General features: G+C 42.3%; 1 protein-coding gene across 1 annotated transcript in view; it reads left to right on the top strand.

Moving 5' to 3' along the window:
• Positions 1–12,891, top strand: part of LOC118091932 (collagen alpha-6(VI) chain) — a 64,045-nt gene that overhangs the window by 44,388 nt on the left and 6,766 nt on the right. Inside the window, exons 25-32 of the mRNA XM_088654231.1 lie at positions 1,887–1,922; positions 3,266–3,423; positions 6,588–6,597; positions 7,235–7,270; positions 7,366–7,402; positions 9,678–9,689; positions 10,337–10,830; positions 12,021–12,117. Coding sequence (XP_088510357.1) covers positions 1,887–1,922; positions 3,266–3,423; positions 6,588–6,597; positions 7,235–7,270; positions 7,366–7,402; positions 9,678–9,689; positions 10,337–10,830; positions 12,021–12,117 — 880 coding nt within the window. The remainder of the gene's footprint in view (positions 1–1,886; positions 1,923–3,265; positions 3,424–6,587; positions 6,598–7,234; positions 7,271–7,365; positions 7,403–9,677; positions 9,690–10,336; positions 10,831–12,020; positions 12,118–12,891) is intronic.

Here is a 12,891-nt window from a genome sequence, read left to right as displayed (position 1 = left end):
CATCTGCCTGGATGCCAGTGATTGCATGGTCAGGCAGAGTCCCCCAAAGCCACCAGGCAGCCCCCAAGCGGAATGATGACACAAGACCACGTTCTATGAGATTAAAATTGGCCACAACTTTATTAAGAATTTGGATGTAGGGAGACCTTGGCTCAGGCATTGGGCGTATATCCTTCCCAGCCCCCAGCCAGGGATCTGGGTAATTTCAGGGTTATCCAGCATGTGGGGGGGGGTTGGTCTAGCTCTGAAGAACATATGTTCAAGCAGATAGCCCACCCCCCTTCGATTGCAGCCGCTGGAGAGGGAGGGCAATGATAGCCTATTGCGTATGGTCAATGCCTCCCCCTTAGCCCCATTTACAGGAACCCTGTTATTGTCGCCGCAATGGGGGCGATGATCTCTTGTAGTATAATACATGCAAGACGTGGGCGACACACAATGATCTCCAAGTCATTACTTTTCTAAAGGAAATCGAAATACTGAGTTAAACATCTGGAAAACATTAGAACTGGACATTCAGTTGGAGTGATACATTTGAAAAATGCATTGGAACTAGATACCAACAGTTTGTTTCCAGAGTTGCGAGTTTGTAAGTCTCTGTGGCTTTTACTTAAGGTTTTATATATATATATGTTTTTCTCAGAAGCTTGATAAATAATGTATGGTGAGTAATGTAAAACTGACTTGGAGATCATTGTGTGTCGCCCACGTGTTGCATGTCTTATACTACTATTTGTATCAGCAGCACAGGTACATTTCCCCAGTGATTATCTCTTGGGCAAGAGTCAAGAGGCTGCTGAGTACATGATCTCAGGCTTGAGGGATTGTGGCTGCCCACGTCCCAGACTCCCCCCTTCGTAGCCATTCCTTTCCTGAACAGAACAAAGTTGGAATGGCGCAAATCCATACTTGAAGTGATTTTATATGACTTTCTAAAGTTTTCCCAGTGAGCCAGTACATAGGTGCATTTATCAGTGAATTGTTACATTTAGTAATGTGCAGCGGAGTCCCTTTGAATAGAGATTTTTTTTTGGGGGGGAGACTCTGTTATGAAGTGTTATGTGGGGACATTTGCAGTAGTGATTGTGTTGATTTTGGTAGCTGGTGTGTGTGTGTGTGCGTGAGAGAGAGAGAGAGAGAGAAATTCCAGTAACACTAGTCATATATTCCGCTGAGAAAGTATAAGCTGTGAGGAACTTGGCTAGGCTGACATTTTCACTCCTCCCAGTTTTCTGTTTTCCAGCCGAACTTTGTAGGTTTTTTGGAGGGCACTAAATTTGCTGAGTTATCACTGGGCAGCTTGGGTTTTTTAAAAATGTTTTGTTTTTGCTTTTGTATACAAAGGGAGTCATCCGAGTGTGTAGAAGTAACACAGTAGTCTTGTGATTTTGGGTGCCGGGCAATCTGAATCGATTGCTTTTGTTCCCATGATCTATGCCAGGCTTCCTGAACCTCGGCCCTCCAGATGTTTTGAGACTACAATTCCCATCATCCCTGACCACTGGTCCTGTTAGCTAGGGATCGTGGGAGTTGTAGGCCAAAAACATCTGGAGGGCCGAGTTTGAGGAAGCCTGATTTATGCGTACTGTCTCAAAACAACAACGAAGTGCCATTATTTATGTAAAAGTGATGGGGAATAGACCCTGAATCTCTCTGCAGGGAATAAGTGAGCTGGCTGCAAGAGTTCACAGCTAGATCAAAGCAGCTATTGAGAAAGGTCGTACAAAATGAATCCCATTAGAAATCTAGAATGTGCGGAGGAAATAGGAAGATAAAATCCACTTTTCTTCTTGCAGTAGTTGCTGGTGTATCTTTATGGGGATTGCTGTCCTTAAAATAACACATCAACGTGATTAAACACTGTTTCCATCCTTTGTGTGTTACAGGGGCAAAAAGGATTTCCTGGAGCTATGGGTCAGAAGGTATTGTTCATGGTTTGGCAAGTGTATATGCAAAAGCATGGAAATAAAATGGGACAGCAGAAGAAGCGTGATTGGCTGAAAGCTATGAAAGGATAATTGGCTCAAATATGATTAGGAAAGTCCTGCTTGGTGGATGATAGCATGCTGCAATGCAGAGGAAGATTGGAAAGATAATAGTGTTTGATAATGTCACTCGTCAAATTTGTCAGCAGGCTATCAGTGATGCTCAAGTCTTCTTTGGGTTGATTCAGAATCAAGGTGGGAATTACAAGCATCAGCAAAAATGTTTGGTGGTCAAACTAGAAGTGATGTGATCAGTGCAATCACTTTTAAAGAAAGAAATAGCTGATCTGGATTGGAAGTCTGGATGGGGCATTAAACCTTTGCCCCTCACTGCAGTCCTGATCAGGACTCCATGGACTCAGCTACATTAGAAAAGAAGCAGCAATTTTAATGCACTATAAACATGCAACACCAGATGGCGCCAGAGAGCAGAACATTTTAAAAATGGTTTTCGATAGGGATTTTTTTCCTTTTGTTATAATGATCTAATTTCTGACTTATTTATAGCATTTCCCCCCTATGTCTAGATCCACTCCATGTCTGCTAATTGTGTTGGAAAGAACTCTTCCATTTGTACTAGATTTGGATCCTCCCTTTCCATCCTTCATTATTTTCACCAGGTGGTTTATTAAATGTTGCGAAGGAGTCGGGCTATTTGAATAACTTAACAGCCCTGCTCATTTTCCACATGGCTGCTCTATGTTGCATCAAACAAGTGTTATCCCCTCGCTTTCCAGGGCATTGCCTGTTATTTGCTTGCTGCGACAATCTGGTGGGAAGTGGGATTGTTGTGCAAGACCTCCCAATAAGCCACTATTAATTGTGCAACCTGAATTTGCCAATATGTCCTTGAATCTCACTCCGAACCAGCAACTGTCTGGTTTTTAAGAAGTACTGTACAGTGGTACCTCAGAAGTTGGACGTAATCCATTCTGGAAGGATGTTTGACTTCTGAAACATTCGGTTTCTGAGGTGCAGCTTCTGATTGGCTCTTGCAATTGGAAGAGCCAACTAGAAGCCGCTAGTCTGCCGCATCGGGCGTTCGGCTTCCAAAAAACGTTTGAAAGCCAGAACACTTAGTTCTGGGTTTTCGATTTTCGGGAGCCAAAACGTTTGGCAACGGAGACGATCGAGAACCAAGCTTTGACCGTACTTGATATCTTGGTCATTTGGGGTGCTTTGGTACAAAAGGCAGGCGATATAAATATTGTAATTAATAAACAGAGGCTTTCGGTAGCCATTTCCCCTCAATTTCATTGTGTTTTATGTATTTCCATTAGGGTGAGGCTGGCAACCCTGGAATTGCAGGAGAACCTGGGCCAAAAGGAACCTCTGGGAGAATGGTAAGCCAATCCTTTATGCCCTCTTCATATCAAAATGTGCTTGAAACACACACACACACACACATACACTGCTTACTCCCATTGCTTACACAATTGCAATCCTGACATGGAGAGGTATCTGGATTTAAGCTTGTCATGTCATGAGGGCGTGTGCAATGCCTTGGACTAAATCCTGGCATCAGTAGGCAAAGCCTTAGCTCCCCATTTAAGCCATGAAGTTCACTCACAACATGAACCTACCCCAAAGGGTTGCTATGAAGATAAAACTGGAAAAGACTAAGCATCCCACCGAGACCGTCTTGGAAGGTGGGCAGGATATATTGTGATTAGTAATAATAATACCTGAAAGAGTAATTTGGAGTAATTGTGCGTTTGGCTTTCCTTAAGACACAACTCTGTTTTTTCCACTGTAGGTCTCATCTGGTGACAACCAGGCATAAGTTTCAACAGGCCCATTTTTCATTTTTAGGATCCTGAAGGGTTGGTTGCCAAAGCTGAAGTGAAACACTGATTCAATATATTTTGATTCCGTGTCAATTATCACCTCCCAGTACTCCCAGTACTCTGTGTTCATATATTATACAGTGGTACCTCGGTTTACAAACACAATTGGTTCCAGAAGTCTGTACTTAACTTGAAGCGAACTTTCCCATTGAAAGAAATGGAAAGTGGATTAATCCGTTCCAGACAGGTCCGTGGAGTACTTAAACTGAAAATACTCAATCTGAGGCATACTTAATGAGCACGGCCCGGAGGAATATTCCCCAGATAAAAGCTTTCCTATTACTCAGATTGCAACTAGCACTGTCTGTTGTTTTAGGCTGAAATCCTAACTCCACTTTACCTGAGAGTAAGCTCCATTACATTCAGCAGAACTTTCTCCTTAAAAGCCTCCCTAAACAGGGCTGCCTTCAGATGTCTTCTAAAAGTCTGGTACTTGTTTTTCTCTTTGACATCTGATGGGAGGGCGTTCCACAGGGCGGGCGCCACTACCGAGAAGGTCCTCTGCCTGGTTCCCTGCAACTTGGCTTCTCGCAATGAGGGAACCGCCAGAAGGCCCTCGGTGCTGGACCTCAGTGTCCGGGCAGAATGATGGAGGTGAAGACGCTCCTTCAGGTATACTGGACCGAGGCCATTTAGGGCTTTAAAGGTCAGCACCAACACTTTGAACTGTGCTCGGAAACGTACTGGGAGCCAATGTAGATATTTCAAGACCAGTGTTATGTGGTCTCAGTGGCCGCTCCCAGTCACCAGTCTAGCTGCCGCATTCTGGATTAATTGCAGTTTCCGAGTCACCTTCAAAGGTAGCCCCACGTAGAGCGTATTGCAGTAGTCCAAGCGAGAGATAACTAGAGCATGCACCACTCTGGCGAGACAGTCTGCAGGCAGGTAGGGTCTCAGCCTGCATACCAGATGGAGCTGATAGACAGCTGCCCTGGACATAGAATTGACCTGCGCCTCCATGGACAGCTGTGAGTCCAAAATGACTCCCAGGCTGCGCACCTGGTCCTTCAGGGGCACAGTTACCCCATTCAGGACCAGGGAGTCCTCCACACCTGCCCACCTCCTGTCCCCCACAAACAGTACTTCTGTCTTGTCAGGATTCAACCTCAATCTGTTAGCCGCCATCCATCCTCCAACCGCACAAAACAAAAAACAATAAAAAACCATATTTAAAATAAGAATATATCCACGCAAAATAGACACTTGTGGTAAATACCAATTTATCCAGCTGGGAAAAACTTGTAGAAATAAGGAGTCGTGGATTTTCCAGAAATTGCAGATAGTGGTTTGCCTGTCGTAACTCGACAGGAATGCTATTTCAGACACAATTCTCTTAAACTGAAGTATTTTTGCATGTTTTGGTCATGCTGTGACCATAATTAAAGAGATAAGGGCTGTAAAAGAGTTTTCAACTTTAGGAGTCCTATATAAATTATTGGTAACAACGATAAGAGTACAGCTAACACATTCCATCTGTGTTTATGCAAAAATAGTATTAAGGAAAGCTTGCTGGTTGGCGCTATATCAATGTTTTATACAAACCTAGGCCAAGATCCCAAGGACCACTTTAGTCATCTCTCTCTCTCTCTCTCTCTCTCTCTCTCTCTCTCTCTCACACACACACACACACACACACACACTGTGTCACAAACTACTTTTCCTCTCCTTGGTTTAAAAATGGGCTGACAAAATGGGGGCGGCTAGGCTACAGTGGAAAGAGAGAGAGGCCACCCCCTTGTTTGTTTCCATTTGCAAACCACTTTTCGAGGAAACAAATCTCCAACAAAGTAGCTAACCGAAAGCACCTCAAAACAAAATAATATAGAAATTGAAACTATTCCCTGTACTCAAAATACTACTAAACAGCCAGCCCAAAGAAAACAACTCAGCCCAGAAAAGCAGACCACAGAACCACTTCAGCAGCTCAGTGTGTCATCAGCTACTGAATGCCACCGTAAAAAGATGGCTCTTTAAGGCCCATTTGCAACTTCCACAATGGTGGGGCCACCACTAAAAAGGCCCTCTGCCGTGTGATTAATTCAAGGAGGAGGAGGAGGTGGCAGCAGCAGTCCGGGGTGGGGTGTGGGGTGGGGAATGATAACAGAGATGAAATCCTCCCTCTGGAAGCAAGAAACAACATGCTGAGTCTTCTCATTCTTTGCCCCTATAAATTTAGTTCTACCATAATGATGTTGACCTTAAGGAGTCATAATTAAGACACTTTCCCAAATGTTCCTGCAGTTCCTGCAACTTTTTATAAGGAATAACTCCAGTTCACTGATTGTCTATCCCAGGCATCCCCAAACTGCGGCCCTCCAGATGTTTTGGCCTACAACTCCCATGATCCCTAGCTAACAGGACCAGTGGCCAGGGATGATGGGAATTGTAGTCCAAAACATCTGGAGGGCCAAAGTTTGGGGGTGCCTGGTCTATCCTGTATTTTACTGAAACACAAGGGGGGGGAATCCTTCCATTAGCACCTTAGAGACCAACTAAGTTTGTCATTGGTTTGAGCTTTCGTGTGCATTATCTGAAGAAGTGTGCATGCACACGAAAGCTCATACCAGTGACAAACTTAGTTGGTCTCTAAGGTGATACTGGAAGGAATTTTGTTTTGTTTTGTTTTGACTACGTCAGACCAACACGGCTACCAACCTGTAACTGTATTTTACCGTTAGGCTCATTTACCTTTTCTGTAATGCCCAAGATGCTAATTGCATTTTTAAGGAGTGTCTCTCCCCATCATTGTTTTTAGGGTCGTGAAGGTACTACTGGCCTAAAGGGTACATTAGGAGATCGTGGTCCTCCTGGACATAGGGTATGTGAATATGCCATATTTGCTTTGGGCAACCTGCTATGCATGTAGAGCTCAGTCACTGTGTGGGCTACAATAGCTGTAGGCCAAATGTGATATATAATTTACTCCTCCATCTATATCACCATAGCTAATTCATTCTTTTTCTTGTGTGGACTGAGTTAGGCTGGAGTAAGGTGTGTCATTTTAGGGTAGCGGTTCTCAAACGTTGGTGTCGCAAGTGTGATCGGAAGATTCAAGGACAATCAAAGAAACATTTAAACATTTCAGTGCAGTATAGTTTAGTATCTTTTTTTTTAATTTGCAGAATATAGATAGATATCTTTCAAATGAAAGCAAGAACACTGCGTGATACTGAATCCTAGGTGTGTTTTCCAACATATTTCTTATTTTAAAAAAAATATGGTGTCACCCCATATTTCTAAGTTATAAACCGAATCAACAGAACAAACAGTTTTGCTGAATGACTGTTGATATTCTGCTGCAGTTGCCTCACTTAATGACTTTCCTTTCAACTTCATTATCAATTGTGACTATGCACAGAAAGCTATTTGTTCTAATATAATATGCTATCTTTCTTCTTTCAGGGTATTAAAGGAGCAAAGGGTGTGGCTTCTTTTTCCGTATGTATTCACCACATCATGGACCTTAAATATTCAGAAAGGTTCTATAATCCCCCCCAGATTACTCAACTTTCCTTCTCTTTCTCCCTCTGTAGCCGTGCGAGCTCATTGCTTATATTCGTGAGCACAGCTGTAAGTATTGATTCTTACTGATACTGGTACATAGCCCTGTTCAAGCATTCAGTTAAATGATTCTCCTATTGTCATGGGCAGATAGAACACCCATAATCATACACTATAGCTTTTATTGACTACTGACCTCCACAGGCTTAAGAAGCCGACAAGTTTCCACATAGCTTTGGGAGACTCTCTGCCTGATCTGGGTAGCTGCCTTGCCAACACTTTAGTTCTGCTATAGGGAGTAATCTCCGGCTATTGTCATGATAGCTCCTTGACGACCATTTCCATTGTTGTGTCATAGCTCAGGTCCTGCAGCCCTATGCTACTGTGATGTAAGTTAAAGGTAAAAGGACCCCTGATCATTAGGTCTAGTCATGGACGACTCTGGGGTTGCGGAAACGCCATTAACCTTCCCACCGGAGTGGTACCTATTTATCTACTTGCACTTTGACGTGGTTTTGAACTGCTAGGTTGGCAGGAGCAGGGACCAAGCAACGGGAGCTTACCCCGTCGCGGGGATTCGAACCGCCAACCTTCTGATTGGCAAGCCCTAGGCTCTGTGGTTTAACCCACAACGCCACCCTCTGTGTACTACTTTCCTAATTCTGCTTTTTTTTTTTACTTTTCATGGGAGCCAGAAAGGCCTACACCAAGATATAAACACAATTGGGAGCTGGTGAATTTGTCCTTTCTTCAAGACCAGCCCCTAGCACCTTTTGCTTCATTCAATAATTCATTTATTCATTCTTGTTTAACTCCACCAGCCAAGCTTATCCTCACAGTGGTCACTTGCTATATCTGAGGTTGCATCCACACCACGATTTAAAACACATATATGCCACTTTAACAGCCATGGCTTTCCCCCCACCCCCAATAATACTAGGAATTATATTTACCCATAAGAGAGCTCTAATTCCCAGCACCCTTAACTAACTAAAGTGCCCACGATTTTTGGGGGGACATCATGTGCTTTAAATGCACAAATTGCATATGACATTCAGAGTTACACCCCATTGCTACGCCATTCTGTTCAAAAGGATTTCTGTAAAATAATAGCTGAAGCATTCTATGATAACTAGAAGAGATGCTTGAACATTTGCTACATAATTTGCCATTATACCCAAAGGAGTGTCTCCACCCCCATCGTTCAGCCCTTACACTGAGGTCTAGCTCTGAGGGCCTTCTGGTGGTTCCCTCACTGAGAGAAGCAAAGTTACAGGGAACCAGGCAGAGGGCCTTCTCGGTGGTGGCGCCTGCCTTCCCATCATTTGTCAAGGAAATAAACAACTCTCTGACTTTTAGAAGACATCTGAAGGCAACCTTGTTTAGGGAAGTTTTTAATGTTTGGTGTATTATTGTGTTTTTAATATTCTTTTGGGGGCCGCCCAGAGTGGCTGGGGAAACCCAGCCAGATGGGCAGGGTATAAATAATAAGTTGTTGTTGTTGTTGTTGTTGTTAATGATACTATATTATTTTTTTCTCTTTCCTTTAGCTTGTTATCAAGGTAGGCACTTAACATTATACTGCAGCTGTTAAGTGGATTTATGTGGTACATTTGTGAATTTTCTCTTTTTGTCTGTAGTAAATTGTTGTGCACTGTTTTTGTTATGGTTTTGTAAAAGTTTTGTTGTATAATTATGCATTGTATGGTATCTGATGCAATGAGAAAAACTTTTTTTAAAAAAACCACCCAATGATAATATTAGCATCATCGTTTACTTCTAAATAACCTAAATATTATTAAAAAATGCTCTTTTTATAATTGTTATTAAATTTTAAATTATTTAATTTAGAATATTCATTTAAACAACCTTAAAATATCATTTTGCATATCATAAATCCCTGCATATTTTATATAAACTAAACCATTCAGTATTCCATTATTATTCCCATCAAAACTTATTTACACTGTTGAATTTATCTTAATGTTGTCAATGTTTTCAAGTGTACACAGTTTCCCCCATATATTCAATAAACATTTCCCAATCTTCTTTCAATGAATGCTTAAATAAGATGAGATAAGATATCTTTATTGTCATTGTTCCCTTGCGGGAACAACGAAATTACTCGGTTGCTACATCTACTCAGATAAAGCATTCCGCATAATCCAGACTTACAAAAACCTAATTAAAAACAGTAAATATAATACAAAATAACAAGTAAAATAAGATTACTTCAAAGTCCAGGCTTCCTATTTAAGGCCAAAATCGCTCTGGAGAAGAAACTGTTCCTGAGACTGCTCGTTCTTGCCTGCATTGTTCTATATCTCCGTCCCGATGGCAGGAGCTCAAAGAAATGGTGACCAGGGTGCGTTGGATCTCTTGATATGTCTAGACTTTGTTCATGCATCATCTGATAAGGTGCTTGAGTGATGAATCTCACTCTCTGGCCCAAGAGATTGCATGATATGTCCTCATTGTAGCATGTGGCCCCCGGAAGGAAATGTGGCCCTTGGCTGCAAAACGTCTCCTACCCCCGCTATAGCTACTGCCCCATTTAGGAACCCCTTTTGCACATACCAGCTTACCATGTGGAATGGCATGGGGACAAGTCTGTGTGGTTTGTCTTCACAGCGCCATCTAACATTACTGCTCACAGCTGATAAACCTCTGCCTTTGTAGAGATGTTGATGAACTTGCAACACAGAGACTATCTTGGAACAGTTTCAAGCATCTTTCCTGCCAAGCTGCCCTCACGCTGACTTGGGGGTGTCTCATTCATGCTACGGAAAGCTAAGAGAATTCTCCACCCCTGTTTGTTTTATTTTTTGAAAAGATTTGTAGATTCCTTTCTAAACTACAAAAATAAAATAGAGCATTTCCATTTTGTAAAAACCCTCACCAGCAGAAGCAAAGGAGAACGGAACACAGAGATTTTGTCTCCTGACTTCTGGTCAGGAGATTTTGTCTTCTGACTCGATAAAGCCATCTGCTCTTTTGTCCTAGGGACGCCAGAATGCCCAGTATATCCCATGGAATTAGTGTTTGCCCTGGATGTATCTCAAGACACCACACCTCAGATGTTCGACCGGATGAGGGAGATCATCATAGCAATTGTGAAGGACCTCAGAATCAGAGAAAGCAACTGTCCTGTGGGAGCCAGGGTGGGTGTCGTGTCCTATAGCTCTAGCACCCGCTATCTGATCCGCTTCTCGGATTTTCGCAGCAAGGACCATTTGCTTCAAGAGCTCAAGGCACTTTCTTATCAGAGAGCCGAGAGCCGACGGGACACGGGTGCATCGATGAGGTTTGTTGCCAGGAATGTCTTCAAGAGAACTCTCCAAGGTGCTAACATGAGAAAAGTTGCTCTCTTTTTCAGCCACGGTCAGGCTGCAGATCCAAATTCCTTCAACACAGCTGTCCTTGAATACAGTGCCTTAGAGATCCTTCCAGTGGTCATTGCATTTAATAACATCACCGAGCTCCATCATCCCTTTGCGGTGAGGACAACTATAGTCTTTTACTTCTTTTGCATTTAGCGATTATGTTTTGCTCTGTATTTATGGAAGCCAGGGCCGGATTTAGGTTTGATGAGGCCCTAAGCTACTGACGGTAATGGGGCCCTTCATATAGAATAGAATAGAATAGAATAGAATAGAATAGAATAGAATAGAATAGAATAGAATAGAATAGAATAGATCTCTATTGTCATTGTCCCCTTGTGGGAACAACAAAATTTATCGGTTGCCATATCAACTCAAATAAGACGCTCCACATGAATTAAAATACTAATAAGTGCAATACAGTACAGAACAATATAACAAATAAATAAGATGACTCCAGAGTCCAGAGTTTCCATTTAAGGCCAAGATTGCTCTAGGAAAGAAACTGTTCTTGAGACGGCTCGTTCTCGCCTTCATTGTTCTATATCTCCGTCCTGATGGTAGGAGCTCAAAGAAGTGATGACCAGGATGCGATGGGTCTCTTGATATACCTAATGCCTTTCTGTGGCACCTGATGGTATAGATATGTTCTAAGGTGGAGAGTGAACAGCCAATGATACTCTCTGCTGTTTTAATAATTCTACACAATCCTTTCCCGAGAAGCGCAGCTTCCGTACTACACACCTAAACCATAAGTGAGCACGCTCTCAATGGCACAGCGATAGAAGGCAAGCAGCAACTTTTGCAGAAGATGATTTTTCCTTAAAATTCTGTCCAGCTGTCATTTGTCAACAACAAATTGTCACTGTTATTTGTGTAGAACTATATGGTAATATAGTTAAAATAGGTAAAATATGGTTTTGGGGACGCAGGTGGCGCTGTGGGTTAAACCACTGAGCCTAGGGCTTGCCGATCAGAAGGTCGGCAGTTCGAATCCCTGCGACGGGGTGAGCTCCCATTGCTCGGTCCCAGCTCCTGCCCACCTAGCAGTTCAAAAGCACGTCAAAGTGCAAGTAGATAAATAGGGACCGCTCCGGCGGGAAGGTAAACGGTGTTGTTATTATTATTATTATTATTATTATTATTATTATTATTATTATTATTCCACCCTATACCCGCAGGTCTCAGGGCAGTTCACAAGTTGTTGTTGTTGTTGATGATGATGATGTTGTTGTTGTTGTTGTTGTTGTTGTTGTTGTATTTACTACCTGAAGTTTTTTCTCCTCCTTTTCATTTTTTCTTTCTAGATGGATGATTCTGGACAGTTTCAAGTCCTTCGCATTCCAAGCAAAGGAGATTACACATCGTTTTTGCATGGACTCCAACTGTGCACCCTTTGTTACGGTATGAAGCATAATCTTCTTGCAGTTACAATTTTCAAGAAACATGTTTATTTGATAGTGCTGAGCCATAAGGCTGACAGAGCTTGGCGCAGGTAGGTAGCCGTGTTGGTCTGACGTAGTCGAAACAAAATTTTAAAAAATTCCTTCCAGTAGCACCTTAGAGACCAACAAAGTTTGTCATTGGTATGAGATTCCGTGTGCAGAGAAAAGGATCTGACCACTACTCCCTTCTTATGGTGCTGACTCGGATTCTGTCTTCATTTTGTCCCGGCTGCTTCTGCTAAAACACCCCTTTATCCTCTTCATCTTTTATGCTGGGCAGTGCGGTGAATACAAATTGACATGCGATGAAAATCAAGGCATCCAATGAAAGTTAAACCTACCAGAAATGTAGCGTTGATTAAAGGTTTTGAAAAAACAGCAATTAAGCAGTTATTGTAAGGATATTTCCAGGGCGTGGGGCTGATTTTTAAACAGTTGATGAGTGAGCCAGAGGAGCGACTAAGAGAAACTCATCTAAACTTTTATTTAGATTCACTGATTTTAGGTTGGGGTGTTTTTTTTTTTTTGCTATTATAAGCCATGGCTTATGCAAATAACTAACAAGATCAAACAAATTGGCCTAAATCCTGAAGATCTTTTAAATGGAACTCGGAACAAGGCAAAAATAATTATTACCGTATATTCCGGCGTATAAGACGACTGGGCGTATAAGATGACCCCCAAGTTTTCCAGTTAAAATATAGAGTTTGGGATATACTCGCTGTATAAGAAA

The sequence above is a fragment of the Zootoca vivipara genome, chromosome 11 (assembly GCF_965207765.1).
Source record: "Zootoca vivipara chromosome 11, rZooViv2.hap1.1, whole genome shotgun sequence".
Lineage (NCBI taxonomy): Eukaryota > Metazoa > Chordata > Lepidosauria > Squamata > Lacertidae > Zootoca > Zootoca vivipara.
The sequence above is the reverse complement of the archived record's forward strand: the minus strand, read 5'-3'. Positions and strand labels throughout refer to the sequence as shown.